The sequence below is a fragment of the Vollenhovia emeryi genome, unplaced genomic scaffold (genome assembly GCF_000949405.1).
Source record: "Vollenhovia emeryi isolate VEMERY1.0 unplaced genomic scaffold, V.emery_V1.0 DF939167.1, whole genome shotgun sequence".
NCBI classification, from domain to species: Eukaryota; Metazoa; Arthropoda; class Insecta; order Hymenoptera; family Formicidae; genus Vollenhovia; species Vollenhovia emeryi.
Window position 1 is genome coordinate 1312997 of NW_011967199.1, and position 21250 is coordinate 1334246.

The 21250-nt window shown below is 51.7% G+C and overlaps 1 protein-coding gene across 1 annotated transcript in view; it reads left to right on the forward strand.

Annotated features, from left to right (window-relative positions):
- The window catches only part of LOC105564309, a 28401-nt gene that overhangs the window by 273 nt on the left and 6878 nt on the right, over positions 1-21250 (forward strand). Inside the window, exons 2-9 of the mRNA XM_012016593.1 lie at positions 706-1128; positions 9513-9717; positions 9824-9932; positions 10138-10996; positions 11200-11633; positions 11817-11926; positions 15251-15361; positions 17235-17330. Coding sequence (XP_011871983.1) covers positions 706-1128; positions 9513-9717; positions 9824-9932; positions 10138-10996; positions 11200-11633; positions 11817-11926; positions 15251-15361; positions 17235-17330 — 2347 coding nt within the window. The remainder of the gene's footprint in view (positions 1-705; positions 1129-9512; positions 9718-9823; positions 9933-10137; positions 10997-11199; positions 11634-11816; positions 11927-15250; positions 15362-17234; positions 17331-21250) is intronic.

The following is a 21250-nucleotide window of genomic DNA, read 5'->3' on the forward strand; positions in this document are numbered from 1 at the left end:
AAGCAAATAACTGCAACGATTCGTTACTCTTTGTGTAACTGTAGCTGTAAACCGTTACTTTTCAGAATTGGTAACTTGTAGCTGTAACTAGTTACATTTTTAGCGAAAAAACTGTAACTGCAGCTAGATACTTTTATAAAGTAGCTTCCCCAACCCTGAGAATGACCTATGGTATGTTCTTGAAATGTTCATAGGAGTGTCTTGTGCTATCCGGGGAACGCATTGTAGATTAGCCTTTATTGTCAGTGGCAATCAACCAAATTCGCTGTAATTCGCTGTAATTCAGGTATTCTTTCGAACGAGTCCTCTAACGAGCTTGCGTTCACTGGCTGGGTTATCGCGGCGGGACGTACGTACACGCTCGCGCTTGTCTCCTCTCGTTACCGGATTATCATTGAAAAAGAGCGAGAGAAAGAGGGAGAGAGGGAGAAAGGAGCGGTATGTTGACATCGAGACGCCTTCGCGCGCAGCTCCGTGTTTTGACGGCGAGATCGGAGTTATATCAGAGCAGGGACGCTCCGGAGGGCGCGCTCAGTGGCAATGAAACGTTCGCGCGGCGGCGTCGGCGTCGGCGTCGGCGTCGCGCGACGCGGCGCGCACCCAATTCAATTTCGGCCCCGTGATTTCGCCCTACCCTCCCGGGCCCCGGTGCCCCGCGCCCGCGCCCGCGTCCGCTCCCTCGAGCCGCCCACGTACGTCCGCGAGAGTATCCCGCCGCTGCTGGCGCTTCCCCGATCGCTGGCGATCCCACCCCGCGCCGCCCCCCGACGGCGCGATACAGCGACGGACAGCGACGCCTCCGCACGGCGTCGATCAATAACACCGTCGACGGCGACGCCGACGTCGAGAGCGTCGTCGCGCTTGCGAGGCGCCGCGTCATCCGCGACGAGAGCCGTTACGCTGTGCGTCCTCGACGGTTCAGCGGCGCAGCAGCGAGAGCAGCAGCAGCAGCAGCGACAGCAGCATCGGCGACCCTCTCGCGCGAGCCTCTCGCGTGCGGGTACGCGGCAACGGGCATGCGACTCGGGACACTCCCGACGGGACTTTACGCGAACGAGGGACGCGCGTCCGGGAACGGAGGATAGTCGAGTGTCGAATCGCCGAGGTCCCACCCACGACATGGCCAAGGTAAGCCTTCCTCCGGGTAACGAAAGGGTGTGAGGAGGAGAAAAAGTGCGTCGAATAAATGTACATATATATATATCTCTCTCTCTTCTTTCCCCGCGCCGACCGATCGGCAAAATAACGCCGCGTCGATTCGCGCGGTAAACGGAGAAACGTTTGGTGCTTTTCGTTCAGCGGCGCAAGTGAACACGAGCGTCTGAAAACAGACCTTCAACATCCAGTGAACAACAAGGATAAAATGGAACTCGTGTCAACTTGTGTCGGTAAATGGAAAGCACTGGTTGTCCCTCTCTCTCTCACTCGCGTCGAGAGGTTCGCCCGGTGTAGGCCCGGCTCCGGCCTGGCAGCAGAGAACGTCGAGCGGAAGTGGTTGTAAACCCGGCGACGAGACGCCGCGGCTCGAATTAACACGGGCAGGCGGAGGCAGGAAGAGAATCCGAGGAATCCGGGTACCTCGACGAGCGAATACGCCGAGGACAATATTTATTTCGCGCCGCCCGCTGTATGTGTATCTTCCGCTGTGTCACCTTTGATTTCGCGATTTTCGTTTACCTACATTTCGGCCGCGAGGGGGGAAAGAGAAGGTGGTCGGTTTAGTTCAACCGCGACCAGCCCGCGCGACGACGCACATACCGCGTCGTCCGGTGTCGCCGATTCCGCGCGCGCTCGCTCGCGTTGATCGCGCAAGGCTGGCGTTACACTTGTCGTGCGACAAATTTTTCAAGCGCGCCGATTGACTGCAGGGTAGAAAAGTTGCCGAGTATCCAGAAGTTTTCTGCACGCAGCCAATCAACGCGACATTTGTCGCACGACAAATGTAATAGCGCCCTAAAGCTGACGGCAGAGAACGATCCGTGAACGCGTGAAACTGCCTCGGTCGTAGACGTAAGGCGAGGCAGAGGAAAACGTAAGTCGTATACAATAACCTTTCACGATGTTTTTCTCCGCCTTGCCTCACGTCCACGACTAAAGGGCCTGAGCAGAATGGCCGTCTTGTATTCTTGAGTCACAAGACAGTTATTGTGCGTTTCTTTAAGGCAAAGATTTAAAACATAAAACATTGTCTTAAGAGTACAAGACAGCCATTCTGCTCAGGCCCTAAGACGGTCTTAAGCGTTTACGGATCGTTCTCTGCCATCGGCCTAATCCGAGATCTCCGGCGCCTCGGCGGCGAGAAGGTGAAGTGGACGATACCGTCGGGAAATAACAACCGCGGGTGCCGCGGGGGTAGCTCGCGTGCTAACGTAGGCCGCGTAGCGAGGTACGATGCTACTTTTACATAATTTAGAGCGCGCCCCACGGCGCAGACGCGGATAGATAATCTGGACGTTGGCGAATTTCCCAGTGCTCCATTTACCGCGCGCGAGAATACGCGCGCTAACAATTCGCCAGCGTGTACGCGGGCGCCAAGTATAAACGAGCCAATGTCCGGGACCCTCGGGGACGCGAAATCGTGTTTCTATCATTATTATTATTACTCTTTTCGATCAAGCCGGAGGTCGGCTTTGAGAAAAATCTCGTCCCGGCGACCGGATCAATTTCACAGTTAACGTCAATTTCCCACGCAACGCGTGGGAAGGTCGTAAAGGGGATTCTCGAGACTTTCTCTAAGCCGAGTAAATAGTACAGCGTACTTCGTAGTACAATATCGCCGTATACTACAGGCACACGCGTCTCTCGCGAGTCGTCCGGTCTGCGCCTCCGAGCGAAAGGGCACCGGGGGACAAAAGACGCTGCCAGAGACGAGTGCTCCGAGAGTCAGAGCCTGTCCCTGAAAAACCGAGTTGGGGCCCGAGCAGCAAGATCGTCGTAACCGTTTACGATTCTGTCGTACGACTTAAGTCGGTGTCGCAAGTCAACGCACAATGAATTGTCGTATATGTCGCCTCGCGATGCAATTGATGCGACATACGTCTACGACAATTCTGTGTGCGTTGACTTTCGACGCCGACTTAAGTCTCACGGCGAAATCGCAAACGGTTACGACAATCTTTCTGCTCAAGCCCTTACGCTGGATCTACAATAGACCCAGCGAGTCGCAAGCTGCAAGAAATCGGCCAATGACAGTCGATTATTCTTGTCATATTTGGCTGTGATTGGGCGATTTCTTGCGGCTTACGACTGGCTGCGTCTATTGTAGATTCAGCTTTACGGGGTCTACAATGCGAGTCTCGCAGAGTCGTAGTCGTAAGAATATAATGGACTGCGATTGGTCAATTCAGTCAGACACATGACAATTAACCAATCATAGTCAACTATTCTTACGTCTACGACTTTACGACTTCTATGTAGACGTGGCTTAACATTTGTCGTACGACAAATTTACAACTAAGTATCGTAAAATTCTCGAGTATCCAGAAATTTTCTATTCAGCAGCCAATCAACAGGCTTGAGAAGTTTGTCGTACGACAAATGTAATACTAGCCTAGTCCGCGGCCGCGACGGTATCGAGCGATCGAGCCGGCCCGCTTCGCATAATGATAATAATCGGACGTCGCTCGCGCACCCACGCACATATACGCGCGTGCACGCGCGCACTCGACCGGCGAGCGACGCGCGGATTCACGGCTTGGTGAATGCGAATGCCGGGGGCCCGGGTTCCGACAGGATAGAGTAATCGCCGTCGTCACCGTCGCTCGCTCGCTCGCTACGCGCCTGGCAGCCGCGGCGGCGGCGGCGGTGGTGGCACGCGGCAGGTGTAGCCGGGGATCGCGAAGCGAATCCGGAACGTTTTATTGTCGTGCACGCCGCGTCGGGGCCGCGATCCGCGCGGGGCCCGCTGTCGTTCAGTCGCTATCGATCCTCGGACGCAACGTGACGCGACGCGACGTCTCTCTCGCGAGCTCCACACGCGCGACCATTTGTTTTGCTCTCTCTCTCTCTCTCTTCCTCGTATTTTTTTCCCCTCCCTCTCGCCCGCTCTCTTCCTGCTCCCGCCCGCAACCTCCTCCTCCGCCGTGGCCGCGGAAAAACTACGATCTACGGCGCCGCGTGCCCGTGGGAGAGGAGAGATCCGCGACCCGGTCAGTGCCGCGCGGGAGATGCCAACGACACGGGGTACGTCTTCCTCTTCTCTGTCCTTCGCGCGGATAACTTGTTGCGAGTTTTTCGTCAATGAGTGAGACGGTGAGACGCGCGGGGACGTGCGAGCGGCCGCCTCCTCCGCGCGCATATGGCGATCTCGTGAGCGGAGAGACGGGGCGCGTCAATGGGTTCCATTGAAATTAATTACGATCCCGCGCGGCGTGCGCCTCGTAAACGCGGCGTCGCTCGTACGCGACACGCCCGCGAAGAGATTCCGCGCGGACGGCAGTCTGTCTCGAGCTCGACCAGCGCGGCGTGACTCGCGATAGCGCGGCTTCTTATCTACGTATCCGTGCGTTCTCCGACTGTCATTTCCGCGCGCGGAGTACGCCAAGTGCGCACAGGTGCGGGATCCTCCCATCGGGACAATGGTGAATCCGTAATGCTCGGCGCATTGTTGACACTGACACCGATAATGGCACGACGGCTCCGACGGCTTACGCTTACGTAACGCCCGATAAGTGAAGTTGCCAACTAACGCGCGGAGACGCGCGACCCCCGCCGATCCTGGACGCGGCTCGTCCGCGAGTTTGCCGCCCGCGCGGCAGCAGGTGGGCGAATTTAAAAACCGAGGCGAGACGCTCCTGCCCCCGTTCTCGCCAGTCATTTAACTTTGATCTTAGTTTAAATCCCCCCTCGTCTCCTTCTAATGCCCCGTTTCCACCAACGCGGTTTAATCGCGGCTCAGCTTACTTCGTATCTTTTTCTTCAGTTTTACGAATTAGATAAAGGTAAGAAGTCACTTAAACCGAGATTAAAGTTAATCTGCGTCGGTAGAATCGGGCATAAGATGGGCGCACGCAGAAAAAAAGGTTATTTGAAATCGAATTTTCTTTGAGTTTTGGCCTTGCTAGACTTTTATTTAATTTCGAAGAAACGATTTCTCTATCTTGACGAAAATTTTATTTGATTAAGATTTATATCTACTTCTTCAAATCTAGCACATGTTTTAGTAGAAGCGAATGAAATTTTGTACGTTTTAACGTATCTCATTTGTTAAACCTAAATAATTCTCTTTTCTGGGTGCAGTTAGAAAGAGACAAAGGCTGCGTTCCGATATTTACTGCCAGCACTGAAAATGTATAGTATACGTGACGTAAACTATAGATTTTCAGTACTGGCAGTGAATATCGGAACGCAGCCAAAGGATGAAGCAAACTGATATGAAGATGAAGCATTTGGTGAAAACCGGGGTTAGGATAGTATTACATTTGTCGTGCGACAAATTTTTTAAGTGTAGTTGATTGGCTACAAGCTAGAAAATTTTTAGATACTCAACAACCTTTCTGTCCTACAGCCAATCAACATGCTTGAAAATTTTGTTGTACGACAAGTGTAACATTGGCCTTAACCTTATATTACATTTGTCGCGCGACCAATTTTTTAAGCGTGGTTCATTGGCTGCAAGCTAGAAAATTTTTAGATACTAAACTTTTCTATTCTACAGCCAATCAATATGCTTGAAAAATTTGTCGTACAAGTATAACATTAGCCTTAGCCTTATATTATATTATTATATTTGTCGCGCGACCAATTTTTCAAGCCTGTCGATTGGCTGCAGAATAAATAATCTCTAGAGACTCGAGAACTTTTCTATTCTGCGGCCAATCAACACGCTTGAAAAATTTGTCGTACGACAATGTAATATCAGCCTTATTCCGCTTCGGTCTTGAATCTTGTGGCGCGGGACGACGCTGTCGGCTCTCGGCGAGTCGCTTGCTGAACGCGTGCCACGGACGCGGGAATGTTATTCCATCGGAATTGTAATCAATTGCCGCGCGTCGCGCCGGCAGCTACGTCTCGCCCAGTAGGTATATTACGAGTCACGCTGTATGCCGCGCGCGCATTATCTTAATTGCGTGACATACAAGTCGATAATTGCGGCACACGGGAATTCCGTAATAAAACACTCGGACTTTCCACCTGAATAGAAACGCACCGTCCGCGATTTCGCTCCTCCCCCCTTGAGGCGCGAAAGGAGAGAGAGAGAGAAAGAGAGAGAAAAGATATTTTACATCCCCGCTTCGTGAAAATCACGCGAATCGCCTCGTAATTCGTCACCGAGAGAGCGCTTGAGCAGAAAGATTGTCGTAACCGTTCACGATTCCGTCGTAAGACGTAAGTCGGTGTCGGAGGTCAACGCACAAAGAATTGCCGTATGTCGCCTCGCGATATGAGAGATGCAACATACGTCTACGACACTTCTTTGTGTGTTGACTTTCGACAACGACTTACGACGGAATCGTAAACGATTACGACAATCTTACTGACCATACGCGGGCGCTACGTCGCGTCCGCACATCACGGCGTTAAAGGTGGGCGGGTTTCTTTCTCGTCTCTCGAAAAGCGTAACAAACCATGACCGCTGTACACGCGTCGGCACAAATTGACGCGAGTTAAGTCTCCGCTCTCCGCGCGCGCGAGCGACTCGGCCTCTTGGCTCTGCCTAGAACTCGGCTCGCGTCGCCGCGCCATGCAAATCTCATTCGCGATTTCTTAATTCGCGGCGCACGTTCTCCCTTTCCTCACTCGCGGCGACGACGACGAGCGCGCGAGAGACGGCGAGAGTCGCGTCGACTCCGCCGCTTAAACGTTTTTTCTTTCTCCTTCCGCCTTGGCATTTCGTCGCGGCGACACAACGCGCGTCATCCTAGGCGTACGCGGGCGCGGGTGCGCCCGCGCGAGGCAGTCGAGAACACGGGGAATTTTCGACGGCGACGGAATAAAATCCGAGGATGTGAAAGGCGGCGGGCCGGCATGACCGTGATGATTGCTGACCCATTACGTTACCGCTGCGCGCGGCTTCTGTTGATTCTAACGAAACGCACGGCGGCGCGTACACAGGCGACGTGGAGAGGAAGAGAGAAAGAATCGTTGTTTGTTGAACGCTCTGGGACGAGTCCCCCTAAAGCCCGTATCAGACTACGGATTGAGATTGAGATTAGATTGAAATTTGAGTAAAATGTTACTAAACTTTACTGTGATCGGTCAAATTTCAATCTAATCCCAATCTCAATCCGTAGTCTGATTCGGCCTCAATGCCCGTTTCTACCAACGCAGTTTAATCTTGGTTCAACTTACTTTGTGTCTTTGTTCTAGGTTTACGAATTCGAAAAAGATAAGAAGTAATTTAAACCGAGATTAAAGTTAATCTGCATTGGTAGATACGGGCATAAAGCGTTGCAATGAGGCTTAACTAATGCGCGTAGAATGATAAGAGTAATGTACCTGCACGGTAAGAAAAATGTAGCTGTCGTAACTAAAAACTGCATGTGACAACTAAATTTCAGTTGTAAAATACGGACAGCTAAATATTTTGCTACTGTGCCTGTTATATTAGGTGCGACGGCAAGCCGTTTGCTGTGCTTTAGAAATTTATAGTTGTGGCAGCAAAGTATTTTTGGCCTAGTATATAAAAGAGAAGAAATAGAGAGAGAGAGAGAGAGAGAGAGAGAATCAGAATCATTATTTACTACATGCTCTGGGACAAGTTCCCTAAAGCGTAGAAACAGTTATTACGAAAATAATAAACTGAGTGAACAGTGCATATGAGTAGTAGTGGTGATAAGAATATAAAAAGAAATAAGAGAAATACAAAAAGAAGTAACGATAGATGAGAGAGAAAGAACAGAATAGAAACTTTATTTATTAAAGCTCTGGGACAAGTCTCCTAAAGCGTTAGACAAGCTACACATAAAAAATACGGGTGAAAAAGAACCTTTGTACAACAATTTGAATAGTAAAAAGTATAATAAAAGTCCCCTAACACGTTCTGACAATATAACGGACAGTGATGATTTATCATTAGTGGTATACAAGAATAGAAAAGAGTAGTGCAGAAACAGTATGACGAAAAATAACAAAATTAAAATGGTCAAGATAATTTCTAGATAATTCAGAGAGAAAGAGAGAGAGACAGAGAGAGAGAGAGAATCAGAATCACTATTCATTACACGCTCTGGGACAAGTCCCCTGAAGCGTTCAAATATACAAAAAGAGAGAGAGATTAAACAGTGAGTGAAAAGACATGAAAACATCTAAGATGAAAGACAAAGAAAAGAGGAAAATAAAATAGTAAAAAAGGGTATTTACAAGATTCTACAGAAGCACAATAAGAATTAAAAAAGATAAAGGGGAGGGAATGTCACGCTGGCACGTACTTTCGGGCCCGTGGTGGATATCTTTCGAAAAACAATATATTTCCGCCGCCGCGCACTTGTGTTGTTTACACTTTTGCGCGAGGCCTCCAGATAAATTGGCCCGATTAGCTTCAGATAAATTGGACAGATTGTATCCCCGACGTCGCGATGAGCGGAGCCGTTACCGCTGTCGTTTATCCGCGCGTTGTCTCTCTATCTTTTTACGAGTACCGGCGGCGACGATCGGTTCCGAAAATTCTAACGCGCGTCGGTTCGGCAATAGGAAAAGAGGATTGCGCCGGTAATTTACGGTCGGGAGCCCGACCCGCGTGTAGCGGTTCGCAGCAACCTAGTTCTCAGCCCCGTACACACGCACACACGCACACACGCTCGGCGCTCGAACGTCAGTGAGCTCACGCACGCACCGGCACACGTCGGCTCGCTCGTGCCTGTCCCGTTTCTCGGATCGGGGAGAGCAACATCGGCGATATCTGCTATTATTCGTAGACACGCCACTAGCACAGTTCTGCCTCCGATATTCCGACGCGACGGTACGACTCGTGGATCATCGGGCGACGAAGGAAAAGCAGCTCCGGGACAAGCTGCGAGCTGTCGGGCGTTTAAGCGGTCGACATTAGTAACCGCCTCGCGCCTTCCCTGGGAAAAGAAAACGAGCACCGTAATTAGTCGTAATTGTCTCGTGCTCGTCGTCGCCCCGGAGTTACGTGTACGTCCGTTACGTGGCGAAAAGAAGGAACCGTGCGAAGCCGCGCGGTTCTTCGCGCTCGAGAGAAGAGCGAACGAGCGAGAGAGAGAAAGAGAGAGAAAGAGAGAGAGAGAGAGAGACGCCGTCGCGAACTAAAATTAAATTAACCAACAGAAGCATTTCTGATTCACCTCCCGAGGGGTGGAGCCATTATTTGGAGGTAGGCCAAGGGCAACGGACTCCACCTCGCGCTCGTCAAATCAGACCCGACCTTGAAAGAAAGAAAAAAAAATATATACATACATGTACAGAACCTACCACTCGCGGTAATTAAGCGGCAAATCGTAACTGTGGCGAAACTCTTCTTCTTCCTCTTTTTTTTTTTCATCATTTCTACCAGGATGACGTTCGCGTGACTCGAGAAATCGCGCGCTCATACGTCGTTCTCTTGTTCGCAGAACGTAGGGGAGAGTCGCATACCTGTTCCACGTGCGGCACGGCCGTCGTTCTTCCCGAAATCGAGAGTGCTCGAGGCGTCGAGGCTCCTGACGGGAAGTCGCCGATCAACGATCTTCTCGGGATGCTTTCAGTTTAACAGCGAGGACGAGTCCCCCACTCCGCGGGAGTTCTCCGGATTCACGACGTCCTCGCCTAACATCAAAAGTAACATTCGCCTTTATAATATTTGTACATTTGTAATTAATTAAATGCATGAGCGCGCGCCGACGCGCGTGTGCGCTAACGTGTGCGAAACCGTTCCGTGTTACAGCCGAGTCGGTGGCGGACCAGACGTTCTCGATATCACCCGCGTGGGACATCGACAAGACCGATGTGCAGCAGCTGGTTCACCTCAGCGAGGAGAAGAACAGCCTATTCAGGTACAGATCGCGCACGTGCGTCAAGTATGATCGCGGTTTTATTCACGATACTCATAAGGGGTCGTTCCACTTTAACGGCCCAAAAGCTATGCTCACCTTTAACAATTTTGTTCTCAGTAAATACACCACACAACGAAATAAATCTTTTTGGGATGTGTTAGGGCACTCTTAAATAACACCAAAAATTTTTTGTCATAATTTAAAGGCTACTCGAAGATTCTCAGCTGAGCATGATCGAGGATGTCGGCGACACCTGTCTCGTAGATTCGGGCCTGGGCAATTACAACGATGCGGGCGCAGCGCCGCATTATTTGATGCTGAACAAGCAGAACTCGTTCGAGCACGACGAGAGTCTCGGTATACTGACACCGGACCAGATGACCGATTTCACGGTGGCGCTGGAATGCTCGAGGACGCCATCCTGCGAGAATCTCACCGGCTCGGCCGGCTCGAAATTGGCACTGACCCGGGCGTCCGCTTCGACGAGGCCGCTAGTGGACGTGGAACCCGCGGAGGAAGGCTGCACCGAGAGAACCCCCTCGCCGGAGGAGCTGCCGCTCGATCCTAAACCCGTGGAGCCGATCAGAGGTAACGCCGTGCCGGTGAGCTTCGTCACGTCGGTCACGAGCATCACCAGCCTCGAAGCGGGCTACCAAGGAGACGGCGAGAACTCGAGGCCGGCCAGCCGCGGCGCGGACCCGCCGTCTATGGCGGTGCCGCCGGTCAATCTTCCCGCGCCATGCCGCCAGGACCCGATGACCGACTCGGACTTCTTCACCGAGAGTGACGCGGACGCGCACGAGGAGATCGTGCGGGGCGACAGGAAGGCGCAGGTGATCGACGGCACGCTGTTCTGCGCGCCGGGTGAGCGCGTGTGCCCCAGCTTCACCGGAGAGGAGATGGACTCGAGCGGGATCTACTCGGACCTGGACAAGCTGCAGGCGCCCGGCGAGCAGGCGCCGGAAGAAAACGACGACCATACTCCCGACACCGGGGATACCGAGCTGTCCCAGAGGAGTCAGCCCTCGCCTATCGCGGCGAACGTTATCATGGAATACTTGCAGGTAAGTTAACGCGCGGGCCAAGAGCTTGGTTCTCGGAAGGATCCTTGCAAGTGGCGTTTGAATAACAATCGACGATATTCTGGTTGGATTTAAACTCGGAGTCTTTCGGATTGTTCGTTTACCGAGCAGCGCACATTTCTTTGCGCCACGCTCGCCACTACGGTTTCATCAATTGTATGTAAAACATATATGTTTGTCGCTAGAGTCCCGCAAAGGCGTCGGACGAAACGAGCAGCATGAACGACACAACGGCCTCCGTCGAAGTGACGGCGATCGAGAAAATTGAGAAGAACGAAAATATCAGGCCCAAACCGCAGAACAAGGCTGACACGGTGCCTTTGAAAAAGTATAAAATGCCCAAGAGGAACGTCGTCTCGAAGATCAAGGCGATGATCGAGTCGTCTGCGAAAGACGACGCGGAAAAGGAGGCGAGACGCTCTCAGAGGTCGACCAGAAAGGGCGGACGCTGGGACGCGGTGATGAATAAGATAGAGGCTGGGAAAAACGAGCAGAGAATGCGACCAGCGCGGAAGGACGTCAAGTCCAGGGTATTGCAAAATCTTACTCTGTCACCTTCCGCGAGGCCAACGTCGAAGAAGGCCGGCGACGCGAACAATAACAACAATAAGGATAAACGGTGAGCCTGAGTAAAGACTAAAGCTCGGTATAATAAATAACGTAGACGTTATTTTCATCAAGACGCGAAATGTTTTGATATACTATCAACTTTAGCGATTAGTCCCAAACGATCGTCGAGCGACAACAGAATCGCACGGATTCCCGCACCACGAATTACGACGGAAATATTGTCAAATTTTAGGAGGATGCGTGGCTGGCAAGAGATGAAATCACCGACGCAGGAAACGGCCAGGAGTTCCGTTCGCAGTTCCATGAGCGACCTGAGCAGTGGCCCGAGTAAGGACATGCCAAGTGAGTAGAGCATCGATATTTAAAGAATTTGGGGAAAAAAAGAATACGTTAGGTCACGTGGACGAAGACTCGATTAAAATTACTATTGAATTTTTCAACATAAATTAATACGCAAGGTCTTCTTGTACGTGACTTAAGGCCAATGTCCACGATGCTAGAACTTGGTCCAAGTTCTAGCATCGTAAACATTGGGCTTTATCGTAATGCTTTAGGCCCGGTCTACAATGAGTCGTTAGTCGTTAGTCAGAAGTCGCAACTATATGTTGATCCTTTTCCTTTCTGGGTGGAAGAAAAAGGACCGACATATAGTTCCGACTTCTGACTAACAAAACTCATTGTAGACCGGGCCTTAGGAATATTTTGCCGGCTATTGGATAAGGGAATGCTGGAGTGATTCTGCACTTTTGGCACCTTTTGCCCCTAGAACTGTCAATTCGCGAAAACACTTGTGTAATATACAAATTATGTGGCTTTTGTATACGAACCGAGTGTTCCATTCGCACTAACAATAAGTCAGAGAGCAGCATGGTATCATTGAAATTATGTTTAGAAGCCTAACAAAAAATTCACTCGAATAAGTTATAGGTTAGGTAACCGCGCTTCTTCAAGTGAATAGACTTCTTGTTAAGCGCCTAAACTTAATTTCAACGATACCACGCTGTTCTTTCACTCAATCTGAATACTGGGACACTGTCGGTCTGTACACAAAAGCCGCATAATTTGTATACTACGCAAGTGTTTTCGCGAAGTGGCAGTTCTAGGAGCGAAAGGTGCCAAGGGTACAGAATCACTCCAGCCTCCCCTTAAAAGCGACCCTGAGAGCAAAGCGAATAAAAAGTGCGAAATTGAAACCGGGCCGACCTAGTATCTCGCATTGGACTTGTCGCAAACGATGAATGAAGCGACGCGATTCCACGGGACGACGTGAATTAATTCGGAAAGCGGGAAACCCCCGAGGGGTGAGGAGCGACGTTCCGTCTCGGTGAGAAAGACTCGCGCGAGCGGGAGAGACCTCCGGATTCTCCGCGTGCCGCTTACCTACGGGAGGGAAAGGCGAGGTCTCCTTATCGACCCGAGAGCAAGAGCTCGTCGAGGATGCCGCGGGACTTTATTGCCCCTTTTGCCGGCGCCAATGGGTAGCACGAGGCGTCGCTTTGCTTCCATTGTGGAGTAAGAGGAAGCCGCGTCGAGCCGGCGCGCATCGCACAGCCTCGCCGCAGCCGCATCCAACATCCACCGTCCGGTCGGCAGTCCTCGGCGGGTCTCGTGCCAGGTCGTACGGTGCGCCGTGCACGTGTGTACGCGCATGTGTATCTTGGGTGCATCGGTGCCGTCTCTATTGTCGTCTCTCTCTCGCGAGACGCGCACCTACCGTCCCTCGCTCTCTCTCTCTCTCGCGCGCGCGCGCGCGCGAAATCGGGTCACCGGATAGTGCGTGACGGTGCGTGAGGAACCCATACGCGGGGGAGAGTAAAAGAGAGCGAGCGAGGGAGCGAGCGAGAAGGCACGCAGCCGCTGACAGCCCCGATGTCTCGTTAGGGAACGAGTCAGCGGAGTGCGCTCGGTATATCCAGGCGGTGGCCCGGACCGACCTGACTCTCGGTTTCTCTCAGTTTCGAACCTCGGGGTGGCGAACCTTCGATCGCGGACTTCGCTGTCGGTTCCCTCAACGACGCGGTTGTGCGCGAGGACAAGAACGTTTTCCCGTAGCCTCGCCTCTTCCCTGACCTATTTCCCAGGTCTCTCGCCTTCCTCTCCGCTCGCGCGCGCGCGCGCGAGCCAGCGCGCGAGCACGTGCGTGCGAATCGTGTCGCTTTGTGAAAGCCTGCGATTTCCCCAGGATCGTTCGTTTCCTAAATCCCCAAACGTACCCCGCGATCCACCGGTCCGCGCGCAGACGGATCGATCCGCGACTCACCTTCCCCAACCGGGATTCGCGCGTGTCCCCGTTACACGGGGTCCGGGTGCAAGCCGATCGGTCCCGCCGCGTACGGTGACGCGAGGTGAGACCCGCACGCGGCGCGTCGCACCTGCGCGCGCGACCCGGGCCCGCGATCGTCCGCCTTAACGGCATCCGCGTCGAGACAGCCGCACGGGTCAACGCCACTCGCGCGGCGTTATTTCCGGCCGCGCGGGCCCGCTCGCCGTGCTCTCTTTGCGAGCCTCCCCGCGACGGCAGACCGGACCCGACTACGATGCGTCCGCGTCGCGCACCTCCGTCGCACGGCGAGGATGCCCGCCACCCTCGCTCGCACGCCACCCTTCCACCCCCACCTCCGTCAGCGGCAGCAGGTGCACCCGGCCGTGCGACGACCACGTGCGTCGCCAAGGTCGACGACTGTCGGTACGCGACCACCGGTCCCTCGGTCCGCCCCGCGCGGCCTTACGCAATCGCCCCCGGAATCGGCGGGCGCTGAGGGGCCCACGCCGTGCGCGTTTCGCGGCCCTTAACGAACAACCCAGTCGCGCTGGAATCTCGCCGGGGTATGCCGAGTGGTAGGTCGACGCGCGCGTAGGTCGACGCGCGTGACATAACGCGCTGCCCGGCGATCGGTATCGGGCGGTCCGGAGCGCGGGATAACGCGCGTCGTGGGATACGGCGGTGTGTGCGCGATCCAGCTGCAACATAATCGCTGCGGCGGCGGCGGCGGCGGCGGCGGTTCTCTCGCGTGCCGGAGGAGAACGGCATCGCGATCGATCGGCATTGGCGCCGGCGGCGGCAGCGGCGGCGGCGATAGCGACCGGCTTCGAGAGACGGAAGATGCCCGTTGTATACCGTTGCACATGCTGATGAGCGACGGCGGCGGCGGTTGTACCCGGCGTATACACACGTATATACACGGCGCGATTCTCACGCTCGACTCGACGCGGCGGGATAAAGGTGGCACGCGCGCGGGGCCCAGTCGCGCCGCCGTCGACGCGGCCCACGGACGACTTGATCGCGGATCGCGATGGGTAGACGGTGAACGGTCGGCAGCCGACGATGGGCCAGCAGGGATCGAAGGACAGGACCGCGCCGAGGAGGACGGACTTCGCCCGGGACTCGGCGAGGATGCGTCTCGGCAGCTTCAAACGAGGTAGAAATGGGGTTGGCGGGGCGGGGGGGAGGGGGGTTGGTTGCGTTTGGATCCGGCGATCGCCGGCCGCGTAACGGTGATCCTTCCGGTTTTGCGCGCGGCGCGATCAAACCGCGGGCCCTCCTCTTCTTCGGTTTCCGTTTCCGCGACCGACGCTTATTGGTCTACGCGCGATGTCCACGCGGCCCTTTCGACGGTTCGTTCACGTCGCGAGATATATACACGTTGCTCGTCGTTTACTTTTCAGAGAGATCACCGACGTCCGCGACACCGCCACGGAGGTTCGTCTCGAACGGCCACGCCAGTCATGTCCGCGTCAACAGTTTCGACGCGAAGAAGAACTGCGTCGACGAGCTCGGTAAATATATGCATTCCCCGTCCTGTCATTCGAGATTATTAGGTAACTGCGCCGTGCGTGGGCAAGCGTGTGTGCACGCTTCGGTATGATAATCAGGGGGGGAGGGGAGGAGAACGCGGCGAGGAACGGGAGCACCGTGGCGTATTTCCGGCTGGGGCACCGCTGCCGTGACGGAGAGCGACGATGAAAGGCACGAGAGACAGAGACGGAGAGGGAGAGAACGTCTCTCCGGGACTCGGCCGACTACGTTTACCGGTTCGCGATTCACGAAACGACGCGTTAGAGCCGGATAAGTAGCACGTGTTGGAACATTTTCTCTCCTAGGGTCCTCTTTTTTTCTTTCTTTCTTTCTCCTGTTCGGTCGATAGGAAGAGGCGCCTGCAATCGTGCATCGTTACGGCTACGTTGACGGAGCCCAATCGTGGCTTTTCACCTTGCTACTTTCCCCCCGAAGGCACGGCGCGAAGACCGGGAGAAATCCTCCGAAAGGTCTGCCGCTTGACGAGAGCCCGCGATGAATATTCACGTCGGCTCGACGTTTCAGGGCCGGCTTTTCGCGGAGATTCAGAGTCCGATCGAACGACCGCCCGACCAAACGTTAATTAACGACCAGCTTGCCAACGCCAATAACACCTGCATCGTTTTCCTTACGCGACCGGAATTATTTAACTTCTGCTGTTCAACACGTGAGCAGATCGGAAACTGATCAGAATTATACAGTTAAGAAATTTTCTAGCGAGCAACGTATCAAATAACGCCTGCGCAATTTTCACGTGGCCGGAATTATTAAACTCTAGCTGTTCAACGCGCGAACAGATCAGGAACAACAAATCGTACGGTTAGAAATTTCGCGGCAAGCAACTTGTCAAGCAACGCCTGTACTATGTTTTTTATTTGCGCGACTGGAATTATTAGATTCTTGTTGTTCAACGCGTGAAAAGATCGGGAACAACAAACACAGTTAGAAATGTTGCAGCGAGCAACTTGTCAAGCGACGCCTGTACTAGTTTTTTTATTTACGCGACTGTAATTATTAAATTCTTGTTGTTTAACGCGTGAAAAGATCAGGAGCAAGTTGGAAATTTTGCAGCGAGTTACTTGTATCAAGTGAATCTGTACTATTTTGCTCACGTGGTTAGAATTAGTCTTGTCGTTCAGCAACACTTGTTCGCCACGTGAAAAATATCAGGAGCAACGAATCGATCTAGAAATTGTGCAGCGAGCAACTTACGTCAAGTAAACCTGTACCATTTTGTTTACGTGGCCGGAAATATCAAATGACGGAGGAAACCTTATAAGTCGCCAGAAGTAATTAAAAAACTTCAGAAGAATGCTTGACCATGTCTGGCAAATTTTTTTCGTTCAAACTCACGACGTTTCGATCATTGTTTGCGGTCCTTCTCGAGTGATCTAACAAAGAAATCTCGGAAATGTTAAATTCTTATTATTTAACGTGTGAAAAGGAGTCGGGTGGGAGACGACGGGTTTGCCAGTTGGAAAATTTGCAGCAGACGATTCCGCCGAGTGAATCGTCAATTAATCAGAACCGCCCTTTAATAACTTGACCGTTTACGCTGCGTTAATAATAACAACGGTCCAATCCGGTTAGCAAACAGTCGGCCTCGCGCGTCAAGTCGTAATACACGTCGTCAAACGTGCGGGCAAAATACAATAATAATACTACGCGCGGCAGGACCTCGGTTGGAGCGAAGCGCTCGTACTCTATACTTGAACTTCAATCTCGCGCGGGCGATAAAACGGTTCTCGGCCGTACGGTACCGGGGTACCAGCTCGCCGGTACGCCGGGCTCGAGTAAGTACTGCCCGTTTAGTGTTTAACATGCTCTCGTTAACGCAACGCATTCTCCTTGCAGAGAAGAGCCCGCCGTCGGCGCGAAAGCCGGCGATAACGAGGAGATTAGCGGCCAACGCCAACGTGAAGCAGAAATCCTCCGTGGCGTCGATAAAAGGTACGTTTCGGCTGCGTTTCCACGCGCGACGGTGCCCTCGCGGATGACGCGCGGCAGACGGCTCTTCTTTCTTCCGAGTTTCGCCGGGACACGACGGGACGCGCGGGAGAGGCTCTTGATGAGACGCCTGATCTACAACGTGCTCTAGAAACGTTCTGTTTTGTAGCCGATAAATATACGCTTGAGAAAATGTGTGCGTTCGTTGATAAATTGCGCACTAGGCTACTCACCGATGCCTCTTCCCATATGAATTTAGATACGTACACTAAGGCCTGGCTTTACCAAACGTCGCTTAACTTTAATCTTGGTTTAATTCACGTGTGTCTCTTTCCAAATTAACAGTTGGAAAGAGACAAAGAACGAATTAAGCTAAGCTTAAAGTTAAGCAACGTTGGTGAAACCGGGCCTAAGGGCCAGTTTCACGAACGTCGGTAAACTGTTAACCAGAGTTCAGTCGACTCCCTATCTTTTTCCATCTTGTTATCTGAGAAGAGACAGAGCTTCAATTAACCTGAGGTTAACAGTTAACCGACGTTCGTGAAACTCGCCTTAGGAATCGCCGATGCCTTCACATATGAATTTAGGCACATGTAGAACACGTATGCATTTTTCATGTACACGGAAAAAAAGTTGTATCAACAAGATCGGTGTATACATAATTGAAATAAAATCGTTGAAACAAGATCAGTATTAATAAATGAAAAACATCGGATTGTTGTCTTAATAATCTGGATATTTAGTTCAATGCTTAATATTAAAATCCATAGCAGATACAATTGAGTGAATTATTTATGTTTGTGGCAGCCCGTGACGTTAATGTTTAATTCAAGCCACTTCATTTTGCTCAATTCAACAGCATTTTTTCCCCGTGTATGTATATGCAGAATGTATGAATGTGTTGGTATGCGCACAATTCATGTGGAAAGGCATCAGTGATTCCTAGTGTACATGTAGGACACACAGAGGAAAGTCCCCTATTATGAGACAGCTGCGTTTCTACTAAATTAATAGGCATCGTCTGTTGGTTCCACCATGAATTTACCGCCCTTGGAGCGAGATCTGTTTGGCGGAAAATACATTGCTAGAACGTGTAAGCGCCGCGAAAAAAAAGATTGCGATTAAATTTGGACGTTGAAAGCCTGCTATCTCATATAAGAAGCCCATCTCGCGGTAGGGAACTTTCCTCTATACATTTTCCATGTATGGGTATGCAAAATGTATAGGTTGATATTTGCATGAATTCATATGGGAAGGCGTCAGTGATGCCTGGTGTGTACAAACAGGCAGGAATGCCTGGACATTTTTAGAATTGTAGAAGTGTCCCGGCATTCCCGTCAGCTTGTTCACATCATTACATTGCACAATTATATTGCATTCTATAATTTTAGAAGTGTCCAGGCATTCCTGCCTGTCTGTTTACATCATACATTGCACAATCGCGCATTACATCGACACGTGTTTTAAGCGTGTTGATCAGCTTATGCGAAACAGAATGTTTCTAATCGCGAGGATCAGATTGTAGATCGGCGGGTCAATTCTGTGTCTCACACTATAGCGAAAATGCCAAAAGCGAACAGCTTTGTCTCTCTCTAATCGTCCTCTTAAGTAAAAGTTACTAAACTTGAGATTAGTAAATTTTACTGTGAGTGGTCAAATTTCAATCTAATCCCAATCTCAGTCCGTAGTTCGATACGGGCTTTAGAAAGAGACGAAGCCGTTCACTTTTAGCATTTTCACTATATTGTAAGATACAGAATGGACCCTCAGGCGTAAAGGCCGAATCAGGCTAGCGATTGTAGGCGCGGATTGGGTTGGGATTGGCGATTGTCTTCTAGCCAATGAGAGTCGATTAAATCGCTGGCTGCTCTCATTGGCTAGAGAACGGTGGTCACTCGCCAGTCGCGATCCAACCCGAGTCGGCAATTGCTGGTCTAATTCGGCCTTAAGACCCGATCGAGTTATCGTGCGGCGCTTTGCAGACTCGTCGTTTCGCAAAAAGGCCAATGATGAGGCGGGAAAACTCGTGTTCGCGCCTTGTGCTTTCCAATCCATTAAGCCGTGCCACTTGAATGGCAGCCGGTTTATAAAAGAGTTCCCACGTTTATTCCGCGACACACGTATATACGCACGACGATACGCCCGGTGCAGTAAAACTGCGTCGCACGCAGTGCCGGACGCGACGAGTCCGTCGCTCGGTGTCCTCGCTCGCTTACTGTAGTCCCTCCGCGTGTTTTGAAGAAAGTCACCGGCTTTCACCCAAAGGTGTCCCGAGCGCTAAGAGCCAACCTGTTTACCCGGAGCTTTCCTTTCGAAACTCCTTTAAAAAAAAGAATCGCTCCGACCTGGTCTACCGGCGGGATTAGAAAGAGGACGCGAGAGGGGAGGGGGAGGGTGAGGGAGAGACACAGAGATCGCTGCCGAGAAGCGGCCTAAATAATAACGCGGAATGGAACGCGAGAGAGCGAGTTTCCGCGCGCTCTCGGCTCCCGCGATCCGCAGAAACGGAAAGGAGCCTGAAGAGACGCGTTGTTTCGCGGGATAATCGATCGCTCTCATTCGCCGCTCGGCACTCTCGTCGCGGTGCCCCCGAGCGCACAAGAGACACGTTATGCGCGACCGTCGACCATCGCGGCCCGCGATGATGCTCGGCGACCGTAAGTAAGCGCGGACACGCGCGCGTCCTCTTCCATCTAAGGGCGGCCAGTTTGAAATTGGAGAGGCCGACGCGCGGCAGTTTAGGCCTCGGGGACCCCGGCCGGAAGTGCAGTACGATCGTCACGGACTTTGGCGACCATCGTGTGGTGCTCGCGACCGAGGGACATCACCGTTGATGATGGCATTGCGGTGTACAGATTTGCGTTACTAGACATTTTTTGGGGGCATTAGGCTAATATTACTATTTGTCGTACGAGACAGTTTTCTTTAAGCGTGTCGATTGGCTGTGAGATAGTAAAATTCTCGAGTACCTAGAAATATTCTATTCAGCAGCCAAGAGACGCGCGTAAAAAATTTGTCGCGCGACAAATGTAATATTAGCCTTTGGCCTACTGTTACATTTGTCGTACGACAAATTTTCTAAGCGCGTCGATTGGCTGCGAGATAGTAAAATTCTCGAGTATCTAGAAATGGTCTGTTCGGCAGCCAATCGAGACACGCCTGAAACATTTGCCGTACGGCAAATGTAATATTAGCCTTAGCCCGGGTCTACAATAGGTGTAGTAAGCCTTAAACCGTAAGAAATTGATCAATCACAAGCGATTATTCCCCTCACTTCAGACTGTGACTGGTCAATTTTTTACACCTATTGTAGACCTTAGGACCTGAGCAGAATGGCTGTCTTATACTCTTAAAACAGCCTTAAGACAATGTTTTATGTTTTAAGTCTTTGTCTTGAGGTAACGCACAATAACTGTCTTGTGTCTGAAGCGTACAAGACAGCCATTCTGCTCAGGCCCTAAGCTTTAAGAAATTGACCAATCACGGTCAACTATGAGTAGAATACGCGACTGTGATTAGTCAATTTCTTAAGGCCTAAATAAGGTTTAAATCTCTATTGTAGACTGGGGACTTAGGTCTTGCTGGGGCATTATAAAGATAAAGTAAAGCCAGCGGCACACGATACTATTTTTTCTACTGGATTGTTTTCCGAGAGCCAATCAGGATTTAGCTTTAAGTCACCTGATCTAAAGCCAACGGCACACGATACGATTTTTCCTACTGGATCGCTCACGAGAGCCAATCAGGGTTTAGCCTTAAGTCACCTGATCGAAAACTTTGCATCCTGACTGGCTCTCGTAAGCAATCCAGTAGGAAAAATAGTATCGTGTGCCGTTGGCTTAAAACTCTGCATCCTTATTGGTTCTCGTAAGCAATCCAGTAGGAAAAATAGTATCGCGTGCCGTTGGCTTAAGATAAAGTAA